The 26,629-nt window shown below is 53.5% G+C and overlaps 1 protein-coding gene and 1 pseudogene across 5 annotated transcripts in view; both read left to right on the plus strand.

Moving 5' to 3' along the window:
• Positions 1-26,629, plus strand: part of SFXN5 (sideroflexin 5) — a 120,098-nt gene that overhangs the window by 88,166 nt on the left and 5,303 nt on the right. For 4 of the 5 annotated variants that reach the window (XM_066377999.1, XM_066377996.1, XM_066377995.1 and 1 more), the window contains 3 exons: positions 3,764-3,879; positions 5,911-5,996; positions 12,284-12,401. In XM_066377999.1, the coding sequence (XP_066234096.1) occupies positions 3,764-3,879; positions 5,911-5,996; positions 12,284-12,401 (320 nt within the window). The remainder of the gene's footprint in view (positions 1-3,763; positions 3,880-5,910; positions 5,997-12,283; positions 12,402-26,629) is intronic. The other variant, XM_066378000.1, reaches the window with a different exon arrangement.
• LOC136397884 (NADH dehydrogenase [ubiquinone] iron-sulfur protein 5 pseudogene) lies at positions 17,942-18,543 on the plus strand (annotated as a pseudogene).

A 26,629-nucleotide genomic window follows, 5' to 3' on the forward strand; every position in this document is an offset into this window, starting at 1 on the left:
GAATAGCCTATTGCTTCACTCCCATATTTGAGGCATCCTTTTCCTGCGAGTTGATACAATTGCTTTACCACAAACTCATCTCCCCCACAGATGGGTATATCTTTGGACTATTAACTTTATTGATCTATATGTCTGTTCCCATGAGTCTGTGCTAGTTTAGGAGGCACATTCTGTAATCCTATTTTTGAGAACTTACTTGCACATTTATCTTCTGTCTACTGCTCTTTCTTCCCATGCTGTCCTTTTACCTAGGGCACTTCACTAGCTGTTTACAGCTGGCGTGACTCTGCGTCATGATGGGTCTGATGTGAGAACATCTGCAGCAGTCAGACCATATTTTTCTTAGGACTTGACACTGAGCTTTCATCAGCATGAAGTGATCTCTCTCTCATTCTTTCTCTCATACGTGACATCTCTCAGCATCGCTGCTCCAACATCAGTTATGCCTGAGTCTTGAATGGTGTCAATCTGAGTTGAAAATGTGCCAGCTTTCCTAACATTATCACTAACAGACTGCTTAATTAACCTGCTGATACTGTCAATAGTAGATCTTGCTGGTGTGCTAGAAAGGAGACCCGTTGCCCGTGGTTGGTCTCTCTCTCTCTCTCTCTCTCTCTCTGTCTTTTTCACTTGTTTAGGTTCTCAGTGTCCATGACTCGGGAGCTAGACTTGCCAGGAATGGGATGGGAGGGCCAGAGAGGACTTGAGAGGAATATGGCAGAATTGATGAGATTGTGGAAACGAAATGACTAAAACAGGCCAGCAATCTCACTGCTCAAAGGCAGGATGGCAAAGAACCTATGCATACAGCAGGTGCCCAATAAATGGATAGCCAGTATACACAGTCAACAGAAGAGATTGCAGGGTAAGTGCCATTTGAGTAGGCAGTAAGAATGGGGGTATTCCAAGGTAGGAGCCTGGGATTGCCATCATTCTGAGGTGGTTTTTAGGGTTTCCTCTGTCTTTTTATTTTATTTTTTTCAACCAAGCAGCTTAAATGAGAGGAGAGCTTTGTCATTCCAAAGAGTGTCCTGGAGGGGCTGTCCAAGGAGAGGGAGGCTGGGTTTTCACTTCCTTTCATATCAAGTCATTTCGTGTTTGAGCCAAAGTCCTGCTCTGTCCCTCTGTGGCTACATCACATATTTGAAAACAGCGGAGAGCAAGCGAGATTCCACATGGACATAGGGCTGGTGGACCATCACCTCCAAATCCACACTGTCCCTTCTCTTTGTCTGTCTCCTACACACACAGTGGGGCTAGAGATGTCTCAGCCATTCCTGGCCTCCCTTAGCCTGGCGCGACACTGGCACAGAGGTTGTGAGTCCAGGGATCGCAGGGAGGTGCTTCCTGCAGCCCTTCCGTCTACTCCCAGGGAAGTAGGAGAGAGAGTCGAGTTTGCAGAGTGAGCTGGAGGCTCCTGACTTGAGGCAGGTGCTGGTCCCCTGGACCACATTTCTATAGTCTCACCTTTCCCAGAATGGTGGTGGTGGAAGCTGATCTTGGAGGGCAGAAACCCACAATGTCCTCTCCAGTGATTTTGTGGGGTCTCCTGGGTACTACCAGCCTAGCATCCCCAGGAGTAAAGGATGCAGAGCGTTCCTGTAGCCACTAAGAGGCATGTCACTAACACAGGCTAGGTGCCCCCTTCCCCAAGGCCCCTGTGGGCATCTTTTCTGGCCCTGAGCCTGGGGCAGGGGGTGGGGTGGCTGGGGCTGGCAGGAGCTCACCTCTGAGGGTGAAGAGAGGGAGATTCAGTGTCAGGATTGGAACCCAAGTCCAGCTGGCCCATACCGGGGCCCCCAACCTCTCTTCCTTGACCTCAGATTCACTTTTGTAATTCTGTCTTTAGATGTATGTAACCCAGGTGTTTTGTTTTGTTTTGTTTTGTTTTTTAACATAAGCACTACTGATATTTGAGCTGGATGATTCTTTGTTACGAGGGCTGCCCTGTGTTTAGCAGCCTCTCTGGTCCCCACACACTAGATACCTATAGCTAATCCCCTCCCCCCAACACCCAGCAGGTCGTGATAATCAAAAATGTCTCCAGACATTGCCAGATGTCTCACAAAACCGCCCCTCGTTGAGAGCCTCTGTATAGACAGGTGAGCATGCCTTCTGTGTGGACAGAGTGGCCTGACGCAGAGGCGTGCCCGTGGTCACTACTGTGGCCGAGTGTCCTGTGGAAACCTGAGAACTACTCAGAGATGGCATATGTGCTGTAAATACATTTAAAAACGGTATTTGGTCTCTTGCTTTTCTCTCCAAAGACTGCAGAGCCTCTCGGTCTTCCCCTCTGTTTATTCCACTCCCCACTTTATTGATAAAGGGGACTGAGGCTCAGAGACCCCCCAGGGTCTTAAGCCACCCCTCACCTGCAGAACCCTGTCCCCCAGCTGCGAGCACCCTGGGCCCCTCTGCTCCCCAGCGTTGGCTCAGGCACCAGAAGCATCTGTGGTCGTCTTCCCACTCCACCTGCCCACGAGGCCCGGCCGCCCTCCAGCTCCCAAACCCTGCCCCCCACCGGAGGGAGTGAGGAAGCAGCAGGTGTTGATGCTAATCAGCGTTCACAGCCCAGAACTGCAGTCGCTCCCAGGCTCACACACTCCCCAAAATTAAACACTCATTATACAAAATTAATTGACATTAATTAGCAAAAATTAAAACTTTAAACACAGCAAGGCGCTTTGGGGGGAGGAGTGAAGCAGGCAGGCTCCACACTTGTCACCCCCACTCCCCACCTGCCTACCACCCCCAAGTTCCCCCACTTCCATTCTGTAGCAGGGCTGGAGGAGTTCAGGCGAGGTCACGCCCACACCCAGCCTGGGGGCCAGGCCCAGCCATGTGGGTCCCAAGTGAAAAGCCAGAAGAGGCTCTCTATACTCATCACCAGCTGATGGCTGGCCCCCAAACTCGGGCATCCAGTGCTTAACTAAGGAGCCAGGAACACTCCCCTCAGCGCAGGTGCCCACGATCTCAGCTGAGATGGGTGGGCATGGCCAAAGGAGGAGACCCAGCCACCTGAAGCCAGAGTGTAGAAGGGATTCCTGTAGCTCTGCTCGCCCCTGTCCCCTCATCCCTATCTGGGCACCCAAAGGATCAGGCTCTGTGGCCTTTCAGCTCTGCCCCACTTTGCTGTGTGACCTCAGATAAATCACCCCCCTCCACACACAGCCTGAGCCTCAATTTTCCATCCATATGATGAGGGGGTGGTGCTGGGTGAACACTGAGGTTCCTGCCTGCTCTGGCACCTGCTGTCAGGGAAGCAAATCTCTGGGAACTTGATTCACTCTGGAGAGCAAGGGGCTGGATGTGGGGGGCTGGCGTTTCCAGAGGGTGCCCAGAAAGGCAGCCCAAGGGACTGAGTTGCTGATGGTGCAGCGTCAGGTACCAGTGAGGGGGTGTCTTCAGGCCAGAGATCCCCTCTCCCCCCCCCCCAGATGGGGATCCATCTGACCTACCTGCAGGGGCCAGCCTCTTTGATTACTGGTCGCTCTCTAAGCCCTGAACTGTTTCTCCTTCCTCCCTAATGCTGGTTATTTTCCACCTTTGCTCACCAGGTTCCCAGAGGCCCCCAAATCCCTCACCAGGCTGATAGGCACCAGAACCACACCTTTGTCCACTACGTTTGAACTCAAACTTGGCATTTATTCTGAACTTTGTTGCTTGGGCTAGGGAGGCTTGGGTGAGGGGTGGAGCCTAGTGGTCTTCACCAGATGGAACGCCATCCCCCCTCCTCACTTCTGCTCCCTGCTCCCTCCTCTAGCCAGTGCCAATATCTGCAACGTGGTCCTGATGCGGTACGGGGAGCTGGAAGAAGGGATCGACGTCCTGGATGGTGATGGCAACCTTGTAGGCTCCTCCAAGATTGCAGCCAGACATGTGAGTCCTCCCAGGGCTCAAAGGGCTGGAGGGGGCAGCAGCAACAGGGTCGGTGTTAGTTTCCCCGAAATGTTTTATTCCTCAAAGGCTGTTGTCCACAGCACCCTTGCTTTGTGCTCTTAATCTCTCCTCCTCACCCCACCCCACCTGCCACCTCTGTGAGTCCCACCCTCGAGGTCTGCCCCTCCACCCCTGTCCCCTATACATTCCTTTTTCTCTCCAAATGCCATCTCCTCACCACTGTGAACCATCCCTATCTCTTGTCTCAGCCCCTCAGGAACTGGCTTCTCTGATCTGTTAATTGGCAAGGGCAGACTAGACCCCCGGAGCTTTGTCTCCCTCCCCAGGACCTACAACCCTGCTCCCTGGGCCTTCCTATCCTCTTGAGAAAGAAGAGGAAGAGTGGGAGCCAGTGCTTCCTGGTTCTGTGCTAATAAGCACTTCTGCAGTAGGACACCTCACGGGAGTGAGTGTGGCTAAGGTGTAGGGATTTTGGGCTTGCAGGAGTCCATGGGGGTGGTTGGGGAAGAATAATTTGTTATAAGAAGGCCCTCTTCCACCTCTGGTCTCACTGGCCTCACCCACTTCAGCTTCTGTAATTAAAAAAAAAAAATCCTATACGTTCATACCTCCGCATGCTTTCCAGCCTTCTTCCTCATGGTGATTAGTGGCTCTTTCTGCTCGGGCTTCCAAGCGCCTGGGCAGGGGTTTCAGCTGTGAGGTATCTATTTCCTTCTGCTCCTGGCAGATTGTCTCTCCTCAGCTCCCATGGGGGCCTGAGCCTCACCTATCAGTGAGGCCTTCTCCCTAAGCTTCCCGTGTGCAAGGCCCCTCTTATCCCAGTCCTGCCCTCCCCGCCGTTTCAGGGAAAGTGAGTGCCCATCCAAGGCTCTTAACAGGAGGGGACTCGGGTTGCCAGTGCCACACTGCATCCTCCGCTTCCTGCACAGTGGCTCTGAGCCTCGTCATTCCCATACCTGTTCGGGAGACAGGAGGGAGGGGCCCTCTCCTGGGACTACCTGAGGTTGATCATGAAAGAAGGACCCAAGTGCTTGGGAGAAGTTTTCAGCCTGAGCTCGTCGTCATAGGGATTTGGCCTCAGTCTTCTACCTGGTACCAACCTCCTATCCAACCCCATACTCTTTCTTGACCTACCGTGCGGGAAGCCAGCGGTGCTAGCTCCTGCTCCTAGTCCAGACAGCGGGAGCCCGTGCTCTTCTGCAGCCCCGGGTGTTCCTCGGCCTGGCTTTGTCAGCTCCTTTGTCCAAGGGAAGACCCAGAGACCTGGGGGCTGAGTCATTCCTGGAGGCCTAGGAGCCTGTGGGGTTAAAGGAACTCCCCACAGTGACTGTCACAGTGCAGAAGGCACGGAGCTGTGCCCTGACCATGCCCCCCCTGCCCAGGAATCCCAGGAGTCCCCAGAGCAGGGCCCCAGGCAGACTTCCTGTGGAGACAGCAGACACTCAGCAGAAGCACCCTCCCCTTACAAAAGCAACCTCTGGTCACTAAGAAAGACTCATCTGGAGTCAAGAGATGCAGGTCTTTGGAATCTTTGTCTTAAGGGATGTCAAAAAACCCAAAAGCGAACCCCAGAATTTCTGTCATCCCTGAGCACCAGGAGCCTGATGTGGCTCAGCAGGCCCTAGCTGTTTGTGCTGGTCCTGGCACTGGCCCTGTTAGAGCACCTCGGTTCCCTGTATACCTCCTCCAAGCCCCTGCACTGCCAGCCCTGAGGCTCCCCCTGGGCACAGGCCCCTTCCGGGGGCCCATTCTGTGTTGCCACCCCTCCCCCACATGTGGCAGGTGCTGGGATCTGCTCTTCAAATGTGTGTGCTGGGAAGATGGGGGTGGGGATAGCTTTTCTCTGTTGTTTGGAATATGGCTTTGTGAGCAGTTCCATGAATTATTCCACTCAGCCAGATGTGCTAGCAGTGCTACACACACCTAGAGGCTCTGGGGTGGAATTTGCTGCCAGGCAGCTGTGCCCCAGCCTGGGAGCCCCACTCACCACAGCCTCTGCTTGCCCCTCAGGCCCTGCTGGAGACGGCGCTGACGCGAGTGGTCCTCCCCATGCCCATCCTGGTGCTCCCTCCAATCGTCATGTCCATGCTGGAGAAGTGAGTTGGGGCAGCCAGGACAGTGGGGCCACCACCGGGGGTAAAGGGGGAGGGAAGGGGATGGGGGGACAGCTGGCAGCCGCCAGGTTTGTTCAGACTCTCCCAGGCAATGCTACTGGAATCAGTGAGAATTCAGGGGCTGGGACTGTGCTAGGTGCTGGGAAGGCTGGCCCCGCTCTGAAGGCCTGGCAATTCTGTGTGTGTGTGTGTGTGTGTGTGCATGCCCTTTTGGTGCACAGTGCAGGACCAGCTGTGAAGAGCGTCTGAGGACTGTGGTAGGAAGACTACGTTTGGAGGCAGCACCACCCCTGTCAGGTCACTGCCTCACGGAGCCTCAGTGTCTCCATTTATAAAATATGAATAGTACTGGCCTTTCTGCCTCCCTCAGAGGGCTATTCTGAGGATACCTACTTGTCATGACTTTAAAGAAATAAGGGAACACATTAATAAAAACAATGATAGAGCAATTCTGTTAATTAATGAGTGTGAAATTGAATCATAAAGACTGAAGTGCTGCTCAGGGAAGCTGAGGGCAGTGGGGAGGGACCAGGGCCATCTCCATGTGGTTTGGGCAGGCCCTGAGGATTAGGGTGCATCTAGGAGGAAAGGAGGGGGGAAGGATCTAGGCGGGGGGTGAGCAAGATGGATAAAAGCTGGAGGTGCAGACCCCTGGCCCCTGCAGGTAAAAATGCAGAGGCGTTTACTGTCTCCCTCCTGGGGGCCCAGCCTGGGAGGGGGCACCTTAAGACAGCTCAGCTGGGTTGGGGGCAGTGTCGGATAAGGACAGGGTTGGAGGTGCTCCACTGGGCTTCTGGGACAGGACATTCTCCTCAGTTTCCAGACCTTCTTATTCCCACAATAGAAATTATAATCACAGCTAATATTAAGCCCTTGACTACATCCCAGTCCTCTCCTAGCCAGGTACCTGCCCAAATTCCATCTCGAAGGGACCCTCCATGACCCCCCATGGGGATAACAGACACCCCCTCATCCTTCACACTGCCTTAATTTTATTCACAGTACTTAGCAATATCTGAGGTTCTTTTTCTAGTTGTCTATTTTCTGTCTGCTCCACTGTAATGTAATCTACACAGAGGCAAGTAAATTCCTTCTACTTAATGCCCTGCAAAGCTTCTAGCACAGTTCTAGCACATAGTAGATGCTCAGCAAGTGTTTGTTGAATGAATGAATGACTCAATCAACCAAGCTTCACAACAGTGCAATGAGGTAAATATGGTATCCGATTTTACAGATGAGGGATGGAAGGCAAAGATTTTGTCACCTACTTACAGCCATACACTAGGTAATGGCAGAGCCAGTAGTGGCCCAGGCATATGGCTGCAGATCTGTGCCCTTCTTCCCACACTGGCTGCCTCTTGGGTCTTCAGATCACCTCACATAATCAGTCACCATGTCTTTGGGTCCTGTCCTCCATGGAGACTGGGGAAGAGCAGATGTGGGGGCTGACCTCAGAAAGCCTGTATTATGATAAGGGGGACGGGCACGGCCCATACATAGTTCAGCCGAGGTGGGATGGGGCAGGGAGTGAACAGGACCAAGGTGACCTTGAGGGGAGGAAGCACTGTGGGCCCAGTATCAACGGGGGCTGGTCCAGAGAAGAGAGGCTGCAGGTGACTGAAAACCAAAGAGGATTTGGGCAGAAGGAAGGGCTTTCTGGGCAGCCACATGTGAGCCTGTTGTGTAGACATCAAGGAGACCAGTCCAACAGAAACAAGTAGGCTCTTCGGGGCTGGCTGATGAGGGGCCCTGTGTCCCTTCCTCACCCTAGAAGAGGGGGGAGGTGTAAGAGGGGGAGGACCTGAGCAGGGCCGTGGTGGGTTGAGCACGGGGTTGTAAAAAAATTAGTCTTGTATGGAAGTTGCAAAACTAAACTGACCCAAGGAGAGCAATTGCTTTTGGCCCGACCCTTGTATATGTAGCTGCCTCGTGAACTGAGGCTGTCCCCGAATACCAGCCAGTGCAAGTACCCACAAGGACACCATGGGACAAATGAGGAGGGAAGGGCTCTTCTGTCTTCCAGGCTGCCTAATCCCAAGCCTGGAGTTTGCTGGGGGACCCGTGGTCTGTGCTGCCTTCCCAGTTGGCATCTGAGTTTATGTAGAAAGTGCAGTGATGGTTAGTGTTCCATTTGAGGAACTTAAGCTCAGCTTTGGAGGTTTGGAAGGAGGTGGGGTGGTTCTAGTTCTGAACCTCCCTGGCCTGGGATCTGCTCAGAGTCTGACTGCCATGAGTCTGGCTCAGCTCACGGTCCAAAGAAGCGTCTAGAGCAGGGGTCTCAAACTCGCGGCCCGCGGGCTGCATGCGGCTCGCCGAACAATTTTGTGCGGCCCGCAGACTAATCCACGAAGTTCAAAATATTTTGGATAAAATTAAGTAAGCCTAGGGGCCTACTTGTATTTTTCATTTCTCTAGCATCCTAGCTAGATATTAGCTTAGTTAACAGCAGTTGTGTTGCGAACTACAGTTTCTGGTCGTTTTGTGACACTGAGTAAACTGCATGTACGATTGTGCTTGTTGTACTGATTTTTTTTTGTTTTCAACTGCAGTGAGACAAGTGTTGCATAACAGTTGCCTTTTGTAGACCTAGTGTGGCCCGCCTAACGGCTGTGATCTTGCTCTGCGGCCCACATGCTGAGTTGAGTTTGAGACCCCTGGTCTAGAGAGAGCTTGGCTTTGTACTTGGGTGGTCCTTCCCTGAAGCCTCTTGGAGGTTCTCTGGGGAGAAGTAAGGGTCCAGCCAGGGTTTCCCCAGGAATATCAAAGTGGAAAAGACCCAGTTTGTGCCCTCAAAGACTAATTCACACATATGGGGGAACTGCAGGACCAGGTGGTGGGGGCCAGTGTGGCAGCCATAGCTGAGGCTCCTGGTAGGAAGAGGAAATCTGGGTCCTTGCTCCACCACTTTTGGGCTGGCTGGTCCAGGAGACCCCCGCAGCCTCAGTCATCCCCACCCCCCAGAATGTTGTTTCCCTAGGGCTTCTATCCAGCAGGCCCTTGGCTCTTCTTACCGGCTGCACTGAGCACCCCATAGCTTTTCCATGCAGGGGCACTAGTGGCAGGGCCTGGGCTGAGGAGTCTGGGGTGGGGGCAGCCGCACCCTGGGGTGAGGGAGTCAGGCCAGCCAGGGAAAAAAGACAAAAGAACACCTACAAAGCATCCTACTTGCAAATTAATGGAGTGCAAACTAAAAGTGCTTCTAGTGCCGAGGGCACACACTGCAGTGGGAGTGGGGAGACGAGCGGCTGTGTGTGGGGCTGGGGCCCAGCTTGATTCACTTCTGGCCTCAGTTTACCCTCTCTGCACGCTGCTCTCTGAGATGAAGTCTCTGGGTTTCCTGCTAGGATAAGAGAGGTAGGCACCAGGCATGTTCAGGTGTCCCTGTCCCTGAGACTGGAAGGAAAAGCGTCTGAAATCAGAAGCAGAGTAGCCTCAGCTCACAGCCCAGAGCAGGCCTCCCTCTGAGGGGTGCCCTCTGCCCCCAAACATCCTCTCACCCTGCTCAGCCTCTGGACCTTGCTGGGGAAGCTGGTGTTAGACCCCAGGCTGGGAAATCAGCCCCCTCCCCATAATCTCCCCAGCTCAGAGGCATGTGCAGCGGCCCTCCCCCCATCCCGGCACCCCTGGCCCTGGAGTTTACCCCCCACCCCAGGCCTGGGTTTCAGCTGGTCCTAGGGTCTGGCAACGCCCTCCGGAGTGGTTCCTGAGGCCGCTCCTGCCTCCCCCATTCCCTGGGATCCGGGTCTTTCCTTTCTCCCAGTCATTCACACATCTCACCATCTGCATATTTTCACTCCCCCTGCTGCCTTTCCAATCCCTCCCTGCCTTTCTCCCCTCTGCCCCTCCCCCATCCTGCTGTGTTCCCTTTCCCGCCTGCTCTGGGCTGGGACTTCAGAGGCTCCCATTGGGCTGCAGTCCCAGGCCTGCCTCCTTCCCAAATTGGGAGCACAGGCCTCGGACTTCCTGGGCCTCCTTCCTAGTGAGGACTTCAGCCAGCCACCCGTGAGAGAGAAGCCAAGGTCACAGCCCCACATGGTAGGGGGTCAGTCCCTGCCAGGAGTTCCCAGGGATTGAGTTCATGGCCTGCCCCTCACCTGCCACCTTCTTTCTTCCTATCACCTTCCTTGCCCTCAGTGACCCTTGGGGCTATGCCTCCAGGGACTTAACACCCTCCTGCCCCATTCTCTCTGCTCTAATTACCTTCAGGGGCTGAGGTCACGTTTACCGCCACTGGGACAGGAAGGCAGCACCTTCCGAAGCCTCTTGAGAGCCCGGGCTCCAGGCCCTGTGAGCAAGTCTGGAGAGTGAGCCCTGTATCTCACCTTCTTGTCCTGCTGGAGAAGTTAATCCTCATTAAAAAAAGGTCTTAGGGTCTATCTCAGCCCTTTTCCTGGCCCCTCCATGACTCCCATGCTGGCCAGGAGGCCTTGGGCTGAGTCCATGGCTGGTGTGAGGCTTGCCTGGAGAAGAGGGAGAGGATGGGGCTACTGGACCTAGGTCATGGGGGACGTCAGACGGGCTGAAGCTTGATTTAGGCACCTTTGTCCTGCAGCTCTTGATGCTGTAGAAACTTCCCTCTCCAACGACTGGATTCAGGTTTAATTTAACAGCTGGACAGACCTTGGGATCTGGGTAGGTGGGAAGGGCTGGAGGACAGCCCTGTCACCAGGATCCACCTTCTTTCTTGTACACAACAGGGGCAGTAACAATTACTGAGCACCTACTGTGTCCAGGCCTTTTACTAACATAGAATTTATAAGTAATTGTATTTTATTGGTAACTTAGCAGAAACTTCTGGGCCAGGGTTTCTCAGAAGTGTGGTCTGGGGATTGATCACCTGTTTTAGGGTTGTTTATAATGCAGGCTCCCAGGTATTGTACCAACTGAATCAGGATCTCATGGGGAAGGGGCTCTTGGGAATCTGCATTTCTAACCAGCTCCTAGACAGTAGGTTTGAGAACGCTGCGCCCTAGTTGCTGTCTGCTCAAGGCCACGTGCTCCTGGGATCTTGTCCCAGAATGTAATGGGGGGGCTGCCTGCCCCCCACTGAGGCCCTGCCCCCAGGAGGGCCACAGGCAGCCCTGCTCCAGCAGAGCCGGGGCAAGAGCCCTGATTACTTCGTCTTCATACCAGAAGGCAGACACAGCCCTGTGGACGCTGACGGTGACTGAGGTCGGATTTAGTGCCCAGCATCCTCTGGCAAATTGCCCGCTCATCCATCCTACTGGCGCACCCCACCCTAACCTCCCCAAGTGGAAGCTCAGTGGTCTTCACTGAAGGGCCTGCTGGTTTATACGAAATGGAAGGCTCTGATGGACAACATGGTAGAGGTGTCTCTGCCAGCTGGTGTCCCACTTTGTCTGGAGAGCCCCTTTTGTCATGGCGCTGGGGGACCCAGGGCCTGGAAGGAGGTTTTTCATACCCCTCTCCTGCCCAGGAATCCCATCTCTAAAGTTTGTCATAGAGACTGGGTGTCAGCTGTGACATGCTGATGATGAAGTTGGCAAAGGGTCCTGAAGGCAGGAGCCAAGAGTACCCGGTGACAGCACTCTTAGGGAGTCAGGAGTCCAGGCAGCAGCCCTGCTGGTCCCTGCAGACTTAGCCTTGGCCTTGGGCAAGTCACTGCCCTTCTCTGTGGCTCTTGGATTGAAGCTGATGAAGTAGTCAGTGGGGTGGGTATGCTCTGTTCACACACCCAGAAGAGGGTCATCCCCTCCCAGCTGTGTGTCAGTATGTGTATACATGTGTATGTGTATATCTGCATATGCATGCATGCATGCAGGTGTATATGTGTGTGTGCGTGTGTGTGTGTACATGTCCATGTATGTGCCTGCGTGTGTGTGGTTTGTGTCTTCCCTTGAACTTGGCACCTATTCAAGTTTGTTTGCTATTTCATCATGTGCTACCTTCACAGGTCCTCTTACTCTCCTGTGTGTCCCCCAGGAGCAAGGGCCAACAGCCTCCCCTGTTGTCACCCCCACATGTAGCCTCCTTTGCACAGGGGTGTGGAAGGGGCCCCCACAAGTGCTCACTTATGATTTATGGTTGAGAGTTCAACCAGCAATGTCCTTCAGGGCAGGGCTTGGGGAGCAGGGTGCCAGTTGGGGAAGACTCAAAGACAGAATTCCACAACTACGTAGCTACGGGCCGGCAGTGGCCCAGAACTATGCTGCCCTGCTCCTGGGACTCTGAGTGGGACCCAGTGTGGTTTCCTAGCGGCCTGCTCACCCTGTGCTCGGGTCTCACGGGGCTCCTTCTCTCCCCCACAGGACAGCTCTCCTGCAGACGCGCCCCCGGCTGCTCCTCCCTGTGCAAAGTCTCGTGTGCCTGGCAGCCTTCGGCCTGGCTCTGCCTCTGGCCATCAGCCTCTTCCCACAGATGTCAGAGGTCAGTGAGGGGCGAGGCTAAAGGATATGACAGGAAGGATGCAGTTATGCCGGTAATAAATACTTATTTAGTGCTGCCTCCTTAGTGCTGGGCTAGGTGCTGGGGTTAGAGCCAGGAATGAGGCTGTCCTCTCAGAGCTGAGAGTGAGGCAGTGAACATAACCGTGAAACAGAATAGAAAAAGAAGGATGAGTTATGTTATAATGAGAAGAACTCAGCTGGATGTGGGAGGAGACAGTTTGGAGCCCAAACCGAGCCTACAAGGAAGTGGCATCTCCTGGGGCCTGGAGGATGGGATAGAGTTGGCCAGGTGCATAGTGGGTGATGGGATATATAGGCTGAGGTCACCTGGGGGGAAAGTGTGAGGCGGCACACAGCATGTTCCAGAGCTAGGAAAGTCTGCCCCTTGAGCAGAGAATGGGAGAATGGAGCGAGATGAGGTGGGTCAGGAGAGGGGGCCTGGACCCCACTGGTGCTGGGAACTTGGGAATGAAAGCAGAGAGGGTCATTGTCATCAGAAGGGCTGTGCAAAGCAGGACCACGGATTCCTGATTCTGAACAGTCCCCATGGTTGCATTGTAAGGCTGGGTGGGTGCTCTGGAGGAGAAGCAGCCATCAGGAGGCTGTGGCGGGCGTCCAGCGAGAGATGGTGGCAGCTCGGACCAGGCTGCTGGCAGTGGCATCGGGAGAAGTGGGTCCTTTTCAGGCAGAGTTGGGAGGCAGCTTCATGAGAACTGGTGAACCGCATGTGGTGGGGTGGGAGCTGCAGGATGTGTGCCCTTTCTGCACTTGAGCAACCAGGCAGATGTTGGTGCTACGTGACAAGGTAGAGGCCCGAGGAGGGGCTGGTTTGAGCAGGGACAGCGTGTTGCGTTGGATGGACACGTGGGGATGGAGGAGCCTGGGAGAGGTTGGCTCTGGGTCTGGAAAACCAGAGGAGGGCCGCTTGACTTGATGGTGGAGGCTTGACTTGGGGTGGTGAACATTCAGTACAGTGTACGGATGTGCTGTAGAATTGTGCATCTAAAACCTGTATAATTATGTTAACCAGTGTCACCCAATAAATTCAATAAAAAAGACAAGAAAAGAAGTAGGGCCACCAACATAAACAGTAGTAATGGAATCAAGGGCAGTGGGTGGGGTCAGCCAGTGAGCCTGTGGAGAAAAGAGGTCCTGGATAGGGGTGGCGTCTAAGAACAAGTGACTGGGGAGGCAAAGACAAAGCCCAGTGGGGTCGGGGGCGGTTCACAGAGTCAGGCGTGAGAGGTGAGGCTCCATGTGGATAAAGAGTGTCTGTTGGAGTCTCAGGCAGTGAGGGCAAACCTTTCCCAAAGGGTGGGCCCAGCTGACAGGTGAGGAATGGGGGGGGGGCAGGGCGGAATGCCTGGTGCCAAGGGAAAAAGAGAAACAGACCCATAGCTGGAAACAGGTGTGGGATCGAGGGAGGCTTCTCTTTACTTTCCCGCTTTTCAATTTAATTTTATTGAATTTAATGAGGTGACATTGGTTAATATAATTGTATAGTTTTTAGCCTGACCAGGCAGTGGCACAGTAGATAGAGCATCAGACTGGGAGACAGAGGACTCAGGTTCAAAACCCTGAGGAGGTCTCTGGCTTGAGAGTGGGCTCATCTGGTTTGAGCACAAGCACACCAGCATGAACGTGGGATCATAGACATGACCCTAGCTTGAGCAAGGGGTCACTTGCTCTGCTCTAGCCCCCCAGTCAAGGCACATATGAGAAAGCAATCAATGAACAACTAAGGTGCCGCAACGAAGAACTGATGCTTCTCATCTCTCCCTTCCTGTCTGTCCCTATCTGTCCCTCTCTCTGTCTCTCTCACTCTGTCTCTGTTACACACAAAAAAAAATTATATAAGTTTTAGGTGTATAATTCTGTAGTATGTCATCTGTATACTGTATTGTGTGTTCACCACCCAAGTCAAGTCTTCTTCCATCACCACTTATCCCCTCTACCCTCCCCCTCCCCCACCCCCTTTCCCTCTGGTAATCACCTTACTGTTATCTGAGTCTACTCGTGCACCCCTATGTTCAGTGCAGCATCACTTACAATAGCCAATATTTGGAATCAGGCCAAGTGTTCATCAGTAAATGAGTGGATAAAAAAGCTGTGGTAGATTTATACAATGGAATACTAGCCATAAAAAAGAAGGAAATCTTACCCTTTGTGATGGCATGGATGGACCTGGAGATCATTGTGCTGAATGAAGTAAGCCAGAGAAAGACAAATACCATGTGATTTCACTCATATGTGGAACCTAATGAACTAAATAAACTAACAAACAAAATAGATTCATAGATGTTCTCCCCTTTTTTCAATGGAAGGAAGTGGCACTTGTGTCATGCAAAGGGAAGACACAAGATAGAAATGGAGGACAGTGGGAGGAGGAGGGTGGGAGATCAAAGTCTATAAAGGGGACAGGGACTCAAGGGACTCGCACCTTGGCCGGGAGAAAGCCCTCCACACCGTGCAGTTGGCAGTGCGTTCGGGGGTGGAGAGGTTAAGGAAGTTCTGGTCTGTATTTGCACGACTGAGCAGAGAGGAAGCAAGGTGGGGGAAAGGGAAGGTCAGAGATTTGAGGACTGTGGAGAAGGTTCTAGACATTCAGAGGAGTGAGTGGGAGAGACAGCTGACCCAGGAAGTCAGAGAGCCTGAGGAGCAGGGGGCCATCGGAAGGGAAAGCTGAGGGAGGACACAGGCCTATGGCTGTGGGCAAGGCCGGTCCACCCAGAGGAGCTGGGGGCCAGCTCCGGGCGGGACCAAGGGCTCACTCTGAGGGTTTCATCTGGCTGAGTGGGGCCTTTGGGAGGTTGGTAAGAGATCAGGAGAAGCAGTGGACCCTGGAGTCTCAGGTGGTGGAGGCGAAGATTGGCAAGCAAGCTGATGGGAAAGCAGTGTGTGATGGAGAGGCAGACCCGAGGATCAGAGAGTGAACTTGCTATTTGGAGTCACTGAGCTCAGGGGCAGAGGGAGGCTGTGGCTGGAGACGGGTGCTTCTGAATTTGGGATTATAGGACTGACCCTGCTCGGTCTTTGAGAAACAGTGGGAGGGGTCCTGGATCCCAGAGGGAAGTTGGGGAAGGTGAAAATAAGGGATGTTAGACCTGGACTGTGAGGACTGGAGACTCAGGGTCTTAGAGCATCATGCAACAGTCAAGGGTGTGGAGAAAAGCTTAGTATTGAACAAATCTTAGTATTAAAAGATCTTAGTATTTAAAAATGTTAGTATTAAGAGAGTGGGAAAGGCTCAGTCTGAAACCAAGCCTTAGGCTACAACGACCCCGCCAGCCCACAGCCCGTCTCCCACAGTGACCCAGCCTCTAGGCTCTGCAGTCCCAGGAGGATGAGACTAGACCCGCTTCCCTTTCCTGAGCCCCCAAGTTTCGGAGGAAGCTGTGGTGTGGTAGGGCTCCTGTCTTGGGGGGTAAGCTACACCAGGATGGGGAGCCTGATGTGTGACCTCTGCCAGCAGTACCTCATGCCCACAGGGCCCAGTCTGGTCATGAAGTCAGGACACTCCTACCCACTTTCCCACACCCTACGAAAGCTGCACAGCCATTACCTGATGCTTGGAGCCTCCAGATGAAGCCTAGGGCTTCAGGTTGCCTGGAAGTTCTGAAGATGGGAGGGAGGGCACTTCTCGGTGGTCCTGCCATCACCTTCCTGGAAGGGCTGAGCCCAGCACTCTCCAAAGCTGCTACATCTTTGTATGTCAGGCTGAATCTGTGGTTCTAGACAAGGGTCCATGTGCCGTGTACTTGGAGGTGCCACTGTGTTCAGAAGCTTCAAGCAGCTCTCATGGCTCTGCCCGTCTGCATAGGGTAGGGACCCAGGGTTGAGAAACCTCAAGGTACAGAATGCAAGACTATCCCCATTGAAAGAACTTTAAAGGAAATCCCGTTCACCATCCCACTGGCTCTGCTGGGGAAATGGAGGCCCAGAGCAGCCAAGGGACCAACCCAAAGTCACAGAAGTCAAGTGTTGAAATGGGAGGAAACCCCAGAGGCCACTCCCAGCCCAGAGCTCCCAGGAAAGCTTGTTGGGATTTTCCCTTCTCACGCAGCCACCTGACTTACCTGGGGGCAGTGAAGCGAGGCCAGCTGGAGGCTGCCCTGCAGTGAGGAGGAGGCAGGGATGCTGTGGGACTTTGGCAGGTGTTCCTCTGGGGCAGACAATGCAGAGGTGACAGGAGGTGCTCTAGGTGGGCAGCCCTGGCCTCACAGAGGTTCCATGTCCAAGTGCAGGCACCTCTCTTTCCCTTGCCTGCCTCCAGTAGGCATAGTTCTTCTGGGTGTCTAACCAAAGTCCCTCTCATTGCAACCCAGGCTTCTTTCTTTTGATTGGGAAGAATATAGTCATTGCATAGGGATGTGATTTTCAGAGCCCCCTCCTCACCTGAATCAACCCCACTAGGATGCAGGTAAGTCTGGGCGTTATGGGATGCTTTGCGACCTATCTGTGACCTACAGCACCAAGGCCATCAAGGCTGAGAGGACCTCATCCCTCTCCATTCATCCTCCCAATTAATTCTTTCTAATGAGGTACTGCTTTTGCCATGTGGGGATCACATCTCATCTCAGAAGCCAGTGGGATTTACCACAATAAGTCTGGACTTGCTTGGGCTGACCCAACCTTGCCAATACCCACCAAAGTTGTCAACAGGAGTAATTGCTGAAACACTAAGTAATTAATTAGGGAACTTGGAAATTACACTTAGGGACTGGTTCCTAGCCTGGCTGGCCTTGGTATTTGGCATGAGGTTTTCAACCCACTAACCCCAGAGACTGGAGAGAACTTCAGTTCCTGGGTGAGAGTTTTGTCTGGTCTTTTCCAATCAGTATTTCTGCCTACTGAAATGGTGCTAATTTTAAAATTAAAATAGCAAATATTAAGCATTTACTAAGCATCTACTAGGCCAGGTAGCATGCTTGTAAACTACATACCTTGTTGTGTGAAATCTCCCTAATGTCCTTCACTTCCCAGGTATTACTGACCATCAGGGGATGTGTGCATCTCAGGCTCTGGGGAGAGATTTTGGCTGGAGACATGGAACCTTAGGTGAATGAGGGAAAGTGAAGTTGAGGAAGGGGTCAGGTCACTGTGGGGAGAAGAAAAGGCATCAGGAGTGGCCAGAGCAGAGGGAGAATCCTGATGGAGTGGCTTCATGGTTGCTGAGGACAGGGCATTTCAAGGAAGAGGGGGCTCTCTGTAAGTGGCTGCTGCAGAAGGGATTAGGAGTCAACTAGATTAGGAAACAGTGATGTAGCCAGACAGGGCTAGAGGAGGCGTAGTGGTAGTCAGGTTTCTATCTTGTTTAGAGAAGTTGGTTCAGGGATGGGAAATCATTGGAGAACAGCGAAGAAAGTTTTATTCACTGGGTGTTCTGTGGGTTGGGGGTTGGGAACCGGGAGAGGAGGCAATGATGGGGTGCCTGGGTCTTGTAAGTAGAAGGACCTGTTTGGCTGCAGTGGGGAAATAGGGGTCCAGAATGTGACAGCCCTATGGGGTGGGTACCATTATTATTTCCTGTTTACAAATGAAGAAACTGAGACATATCAAGGCTAAGTTGCTTGCCCAAAGTCCAAAGTTGTAATGATGGAGTGGGCTCTGTACCCACAGAAGGATTCCATAACCCTCCCCTCACACACCACATCACTATTAAATGAGAAGACCCGATATCTCCGGTAGTCGCCGCCCCTGAGGGGACAAGGGCACCGCCGCAGGATGCCATGCCTTTTCTTAGGCATACAGAAAAGGCTGGGCATTGACTTAGACCGCTGGATGACAATCCAAAGTGCTGAGCAACCTCACAGGATTCCGTCTCGGTGCCATGCTTTTGAAAAGGAGTGGATAGAGTGTGCACATGGAATTGGTGGTATCCGCGCAGAGAAAGAGTGCAAGATAGAATATGATGATTTCGTAGAATGTAGGCTTCGGCAGGAAACGGTGAAACATCTGAGTGCCGTTATGCGGCAGCAGGATAAGCTAATAAGGGAGGGGAAGTACACACCTCCACCCCACCACTTGGGCAAGGAGGAGCCGAGGCCCTGAGCTGAGCAGGGCAGCTGACGTTGGCTGGAGGCTGGTTTTCGTGTTTGTTCTTCAACACTGAAAAGCATATGTACTGACAACCTCTTTGTGAAAGTGTCTAACAATAAAGGATTGGTCCGTTCCAAAAAAAAAAAAAAAAGAGAAGACCTAAGTTTGAGCCCCAGATGACTGCCCAGCCCCAGCCTTCTGACCTTTCATGGGAACTTCATGTCCATGTTCACAGGGACCTTCTGGAGTAGGTGTTAATGCCTTTGTTCTCTAGAGCTAAGGGGTTGTCTGGTGGGCCAGCAGGCGGGGCAAGGAATCTCCTTAGGAACTTGAGTGCTAGATTGGGGGCACAAGGCTGGCCTCCCTACCAGGCCCAGCCGTGCCAGCATGCAGAAAGCCTGGGAGCTATCCTGGTGGGCCCTGTGACCTGCAGGTCAAGGCTATGGGGCATTGGCCAAGGTTGGCTCAGCCAGGCCATGCCCAGGCATGGATGGGCCCATCGCACCCAGAGTCTTTTCCCCACATCATCGACACTGGAGTGCTTTCCCCTTCTTCCTGTAACTGGGAAGGCCATGTCAGAGCCCCCAGTCTCAGGAAGTCTCTTCTGGTTGAGTGGACAGAAGCCCAATAAACAAGAAATGTCAGGTCAGGCAGGTTGTGGAGGCCTCCGTGACATGGTAGGTCCTGATTTGTGATGGCCTTTCTAGCCCTGCGCTCGCCGGAGATTAAGGTTCTGGGTTCTAGGTAAATGTGGTCATTTGATAACGAGTGCCAGCTCTCAGTCTTCGGGACACCCAGTCTGTTGATGGAGGGAGAAAGGAACTGTTGTCCTGAGGAGGGAGATGGGACACAGAAAACACACAGCATCAGAGTCTACCTGGGTGAGGTAAGGCAGATTCTGATGGGCTCATCAGGAAGGACTTCTTGGAGGAGGGATCATTTCTAGAATAGCTTCACACACACACACACACACACACACACACACACACACACACACACACACACACGTGACTTGGGTCCCTCAAAGGAGATTCCCAGGGTCCAGTCTCCGGGCCCACAGGCGTGGCTGCCAAAAGAGGCTGGACCAGGGAATGGTGAATGTCTCCTCAACTCTGACAGCCAGTGTTCCTTACCTGGGAGCACATCTAATCCTGTTTAATAATACTCACGTCTCCCCAGAGCAAGAAGCAGTACCCTGGCCAACCCCTCTCCCACATCCCTGTCTATTTGTTTCTCTCTGTCTTTGTGCTTCTTTCTCTCTTCCTCAGTTCCTCTCAGGCTCCTCCCCAACCCCAGTCCCCTCTCTTCTCCCCACTCTTCCTCTGGGAGCTCGGGGGCTGGGGAATGGGGCTGCACGTACAAGCCGGAGCCATTGTTCCACAATCTGTTTTTGTCTTCATCTTGTTGGCAGGCGGCAGGAGAGGAGCAAAAGGTTAATGAGGCACTGTGCAGTGGGATTACCGCGTGAACGGCGGGCGGCGGGCGGCCGAGCCAGCCGTGGTGACAGGGAACTAATTAGGAGCAGTTTAACAGGAGGAAAAAGTGAAATCTCCTCTTCACCAACTGTCAATAATTAGCTGATTTGGTGAGGTTGAAATGTGTCCACAGGAAAAGGTGGGGCTCTTCTGTGGAGGAGTGAGGCGCAGGGGAGTGGGGCCACGGTGGCACCGCCCTGTCCCTAGGTGAGGGTGGAGTTGCCCCACATTCCCCAGGCCTGCCCTTCTTGGGCTGGCATCCCTTAGCCCCAGCTATCCATATGACCTTGGTCTTGACCTCAAAGACCTCAGTTTCCCTGGCCGTAAGATAAGGTGTTGGAACTCAGTTTCTTACTGGCTCTGCCCATTAGGACTTTGACAGTGAAACTGAGAGGCGGGGCCCTGGTCCTAGAGTCGGGATTGCTGACAGCAGGCTGTGTGACCTTAAGTCAGATACTGGCCCTGGGGTGTCTTGTCTGCAGCATGGGTGTGCCCCACCTTCTGGGGCATGGCTTGAAGGCGTGGCTCGGAAACAGTGCTGAATTGTGAATGGGCAGAGCTTCACCTTCCTCTGAACATCACTCACTTAGCTTCTCCAGGCTTCCCAGCAGCAATCAGGGCTGGGGCAGGGGTGCGGAAAAGGTGGGCTCTGTGCCTCCAGCTGGGTGACAGGTGGAGGAGGGGCCCCAGGCTGCTTCTGCAGGCTATGGGCTGGCCAGGTGTGGGTGTTTCTCTCTTCCCTACATCAGCTTCACAGGACCCAGTGGGGCCAACAAGTCATGTTCACTAGCATCCAGGATTGTATCCTGTTGGGCCTGTTTGCCCTGTGATTGTGCGTTTGTTGGCTCCTGCCCTTTGGCCTTTCCTGACGCCTCAGCTGGAGACTCCCTCCCCACTCTCCATCTGCCCCTCCAGCTTCTGCCAAACACCTTGACTAGAAGAAAAAACATCATCAGAGCCCTCAGGGCTTCCTGCTCTGAGCCTCCGTGGCAGCCCTGTTAACCCCCACTCCTCCCTCTCAGCCCTAGAGGTCTGGGGCGCTAGAAGCATGTCTTAAAAAAAAAGCTAAAGCCTTCTTCATGTCCTCCCACCATTCACAAGCCACATCTTGCCCTGGGCCCAGAGGGTGGCTCTTAGAGGCCAGGCCCATGCTGTACATGAGGTACCTGATGGTCAGGCTCAGCCTCCCCCTTCTCACTCACTACCCCCACCCCGCCCTTTTCCGCCTCCAGCTTTCAGGGTTTAGAAACAGAGACAGGAAAAGAATATGGGTAGCCCCAGTAGGTACCAGAACCTTCACTCTCTCTCTCCCTATTACCAGTTCTGAAGAAAATAGTGGTTTTGATGAACCAACTTGGCTGGGAGCTGTGACCCACCAGAAGCAAATGTCTTTCCAAGCTTGCCTCTCTTTCTCCAAGAAAGCATTTGAACTTCCAACCAGAGTTGGGGATGAGTCAGGTCTTCATTCAAGCTGTTCTAGAAATGACTCCTCCTCCAGGAAGTCCTCCATGATGAGCTCCACTAGGATGTATCTCACCTCACACACGTAGACTCTAAAACTGTGTATATCCTGTGTCCCATCTCCTTCCTCTGGACAATGGTTCCTTTCTTTCTCCCTCAATGCATAGGGTGTCCCTGACGCTGAGAACTGGCCCTCTTTATCCACACCTAATACAGGGCATGGATCATCTCGGCTCACCTTGACTTTTTTTGTTACTGCTTTTCCTGCTCATCAGGGCCGATGGGAGGCCAGAGGCAATGCCTAGAGGACATTGTGTTTCTGAGTCCACAGGTGATCACCATCTCCCAGAGCAGGGGCCTCCTCCCCTCCAATCTCAAATCCATCTCTTACTTTGCTTGGAAATGTTTGTTTGGGGTTTTTCTCATTTACTGGTTTAATCAGTCCCTACTGAACTCCAAAGTGGGCTATTTTTGCCATCAGAAATCTGCTGCCTCCTCGCCCGCTGCTTTCTTGGAGTTTGCCCACAGGACCCCCCAGGAGGCATGGATGAGAATGGCAAAGCCGTTTGGAGCCCAGGAACGCCAACGCCACCTGTCATGTTGCCTGTTCCGCACCCCCCCACCCCACACCTGCACGTGCATACAGGCCCACTCACAAGCACACGCTCGAACATGCACACACATGCCCCAGTGGCAGGCCTCAGCAGGGCTGCCTGTCAGCCTATCTCTCCCTGGTTCTTTCTAGGACCTTCTAGATCACCCAGATGAATTCAGGACAGGGAAGAAGGGGGCTTGGTTGTGCAAAGTTTCTGTTGAGAGGATTAAAAGCATCAGTACGTGTGAAGTGCTTAGAACATGCCTGGCCCGCAGCAAGACCTCAGCCATGTGAGCCGTGAGGAGACGGCGGCAAGCAGGACTGGGCCTGGGCACAGGGATAACCACATGGTCCTGCCTTGCTTATGTGGCATCACAGAGGTTTTCTAAGCCTCCAAATGGCTCTCCCATCTGTTTCTTGATTTATCCTCATCCCAACCCCAGGAGGTAGAAAATCTTCCCACTACACATATGGGAAAACTGAGGCCCCTAGGTTGAGAAGATAGAAGACAGAATGATTCTGAAATTGGTCCACCAGAGAGCACCCAGAAACAAGGCAAAGCTCCAAAATGGGGAGGGGTCTGAGCATCCCCTGGGGCACATCACACAGGGGGGAGGGAAAGTATAACATAGGAGTCCTGCACTTAGGGAGCCTGGTTCAGTTTGATTCTACTTTTGTCGAGGACCAATAGCGCACAGGCATAGGGGTACTGAGCTGTCTCGAGTGGCTCACACTGAGGTGAGATGGGGACCGCAGTATTCACAGATGGTTAGTGTACAATTTTGGCCTACACCTGGGGATGTGATGGAGACGGAAATAAGTGCCAAGGGCACCATAGGTGGCAGCACGGATTTGGTCTGAGATCAGGAGAAGCTTCCTTGAGGAGGCAGCCTTAGAAGATTAGCATATAGCTGGACTCAGGCTTCAGCCTGAACATACAGTGTACTGGAAATAGAGAGCAGCCAGTGGGTGAGGAACCGGAAGAGGTTCCGGGAGGCGGTGAGTGTACGGCCAAGAAGTCTGACATTCATTGAGAAGGCAGTAGGAGCCCAGAACCAGCACCAGGGGCCTGACCCAGGGATCCAGGCTCGGGCCTCAGCTGCTCCTCAGCCCTAGCCTAACACCCCTGCTCGCCACTCAGTATAGCTTCCCTGAAGGGGAGGCCTGACTGTGTGTGTCTGCCCAGCCCCAGCAAGAAAGGTTGGGGTGCAGCTGTCCAGAAGATGTTGGTTCCAGGCCTGGCAGAGGCCTCAGGCACACTTCGGTCAGCCAAGTGCCGGCCTGGGCATTGGACTTCATGTCAGTGTTGTCGCCACCTGTGGACCTCAGAGGCCCAATCCTTTGGCCAGGAGCAGGAGGCAGCTTTGAGCAGTGTCACAGGGTCACACTGAACACCCCAGCCCCCATCCCTGTGCCTTTGAAAAGGAGGCAGAAAAGCCACCAGAAAAAAGGCAAGGAGGAGGAAGTTCTTTGTAGTAGGTAAAAGCCCCTGAGAATGGGGCACAGGCTGGGGATCCAGTTTCCTGTTTATGTCTCGGCACCTTAGCTCCAGGTTCAAATATGTAAACTATCTGCTGGCCCTGGCTGCAGGTGTGTGTGCTCCGAGGCTGCAGGGGCAGAGACGTGGCCCCAGATGCATTCCTGACTCTGGCCCCCCACCCAAGATGAGCCAGGGGACAGAGGCAAATAGCTCAAGCTTAACCCTTCCTCTGCCACAAAGGAAGACCATCAGGCTGCTCTAGGGGATTCGGGCCAGCTGGGCCTTGGGGTGCTCAGGGGAGGCTGGGGGACACTGGATGTGGTGTTTTATGTTTGCTGCCTCTGGCCTTAGATGCGACCAGAAGTGCAGAGATAGCCGCTGTGAGGGACAGCAGGCCTGGCTAGGTCTGGAGGGTGGGGCGGGGCTCTGATGTGGGGGCTGGGGGGGTGTCCTGAGCAAGGGTGCAGGAATTCTAGCAGGACAATGTTTGGCATGGGGGGCATGTTCCCAGCAGGCCCACGTCTTCATGGCACCCCCAGGCTGGGGGGTACCATCAGCCATTGCCAATTGGTCATTTCAGCTTTCTCGCTGGTGCCTGTAGACCCCACCGTCAAAGGCTCTCACTCCCCATCCCAGACACCCCCTTCCCTCAAGGGCCCCTCCTGACTGTTCATCAGGTACCTAGGGAGGAGTTCACCAGATAACAGAGGGGCCCCCAGCTGGCAGCCTGGGGCTGTGTCATCCCTTCTCCCTGTGGCCACTTCTTACCCAGCTCTCTTTCTCCTTGTTACCTTCTTCCCCGGGGGAACCCTCAGAACTCTCCTGTGGCCAAAACTAAGCCCCTGCCCTAGTGCACTACCCTGGGGCTCCAGCTCCTCCCACTGGGCCTTGGTACCTCCCTCTCGCCACAGTCTGCCTGTGAGGCACTGTAGCCACCATGTCATTAATTTTTCTTCCAATGTGGAACATACAGCCAGCTCTGCTTCTTACCCATCAGTCCTCCAAACAGCAGGAGGCCCCAAGAGAATAGTCCCACCCTTTGTCCCTATCTTGGTGATCCCAGAGCTGGTTACGGCTGCAGCAGGGCACTCCATTGCCCCCACCCAGGACCTGAATGACATTTATTTACCAGCAGGGCCCTGGTTGTGGTTGCCATGGACAACATAGACCCCCATACCTCAAGCAGGTGATCTTCAAGGGGGCAGGGTGTAGCCTGGGCTTCCCTGCCCCAGCCTCCCTCACTAGCCCGGTGGCAAGGAACCCTAGGGGTCCTGACACCCATGAGACCTCAAGATGGTAGGTCATTGATCCAACTCCCACGCCAGAGGGCTGGCAGGGTCTTCACCAACAGCCTGTTGAGTTGGCCCAGGACAGAAGTGAGAGGCTGTGACTGGGATCAGCATGGAGTGAAGATTAGGAAATCTGGACTCCAGAGGTCACCAAATCCCGTTGCCAGGACCGAAGCCTCTCAGCCCTCACTGGAATGAACCAGGTAACTGTTTGCCTGGTGTCCATGCTGTCTTGTGCCTGTGACACTCTCTGCCATTGCTTCCACTCCTTGGGCTGGTCCCCCAACGCCGCCATCATGGATGGGCTTGTTCCCTGTGCCCATGTGACTGTTCCCCAGGCCTGGCACCCTTCCCTTTCATCTGCTTTCCTGGGCAAGCTCCTCCGCTCCGGGGGCTCCGGCTGTGCTCACACACTCTGGGTTCGTTCTCCTGCCCAGAGCCCCAGAGCCTGGGACCTATCTACTCTCAGGCCTCTCCATCTGGGGGACTCAACATGGCCAAACCTGAGCATGTCACCCTCCCACCCTGAGCGCTCCTCCTCCCATACTCCCTTCCTCTGAGAATGGTATCACCAGCCACCTCGGCTCCTGAGCTAGAATTAGGAATCGTCCAATGCACAGTCATCCTCAACACCTCCATCTCACCCCCACATGGGATTGGTCATCAACGCCTATGGATTTCATCTCCAGAAATGATCCCCAGCGTGCAGCCTTCTCTAAGCCCCAATGCAGCCTCACAGGCTGGGACCCGGCACCTCTTTCTGATTCCCACAAGTGCCCCACCTCCAGTCCATCCTCTATACCCACTGCCACCAGAGGGACCTTTCTAAAATGGAGCCTGCCCCTGCTCAAAATTCTTCCATGGTTCCTTATTGTCCTCAGATAAAATCCTGATAACTTCGCATGGCCTATAAGGGCCTCTCTGTCCCAGCCCCGCCTCCATTTCTTCCACATGCCAATATTGCCCACAGCAAACAGGCCATGCCAACCAGCTAATGCTTTTCTCAGCAAGTTTTTCTTGCCCTCTCATCAAAATCCTCCACTTTTCTCCTGGCCCACCTCCTCTGAGGAGTCTTCCTTCCTTGTTCTCTCATTAGTACGTGGTAACTCCGCCCCCTCCCCAGTTTCCATGGCACTTTGTTTCTCTGGGATCCATCTGCTTTCATAGCTGACTCCTCCCCTAGACTTGGAGCTTCTCAAGGGCATGGGCTGATCTTCCCCGTCTCTGTGTGTCCAGCCTTGATGTATGGAGTTGGCAGCCATAAACACCTGCTGCCTTGACGGCTGATTGAATTGAAATGAGAGAAAAAGCCTTGCATGCCTGCTCTGTCCTCAAGCCCCAGCTCCTGAGTGTCTCAGTCACTTCCCCCCAGAACCTTCCCACTGCCTGCATCACCCCCATGCTTCCCTCCTACCTGCTGCTGTCAGCAAAGTGGGGATCCTGGGGGCCCTGGGTCTGTGACAGCATCTACTGGGAGGCTCACCTGGGCCAGCCCTCTACAGGGAGAGTGTTGAGTGGGCCGTGGCCCTGGCCTGTGGCCCCCCACTGTGGTGGTGAGCAGAGCCTCTCTGTTTTTAATGTGGGCCTCAGTGCTTCAGTGAAAGCCGGCATGGGAAGTTGCTAATAATGGCACTAAAATAAAATATGCTACATCTGTTATGGGTAGCAGAACAAAATTAGCTGCTCACACCTCTGACATCCAAGATGTCTTAACTTAAAATACTCCTTGGCTTACTTTACATCATTTACTGATTATATTTAAAAGAAATACAATTTTGCAATTACTGTTCTTTCCAGTGTGGTATCTATGCATCATTTTCCTTTTATGTTTATATATTTCTCCTTCATTAGTGCAGTCTGAAGGGTGAT

This window comes from Saccopteryx leptura, chromosome 3, assembly GCF_036850995.1.
Source record: "Saccopteryx leptura isolate mSacLep1 chromosome 3, mSacLep1_pri_phased_curated, whole genome shotgun sequence".
In the NCBI taxonomy this organism is placed as follows: domain Eukaryota; kingdom Metazoa; phylum Chordata; class Mammalia; order Chiroptera; family Emballonuridae; genus Saccopteryx; species Saccopteryx leptura.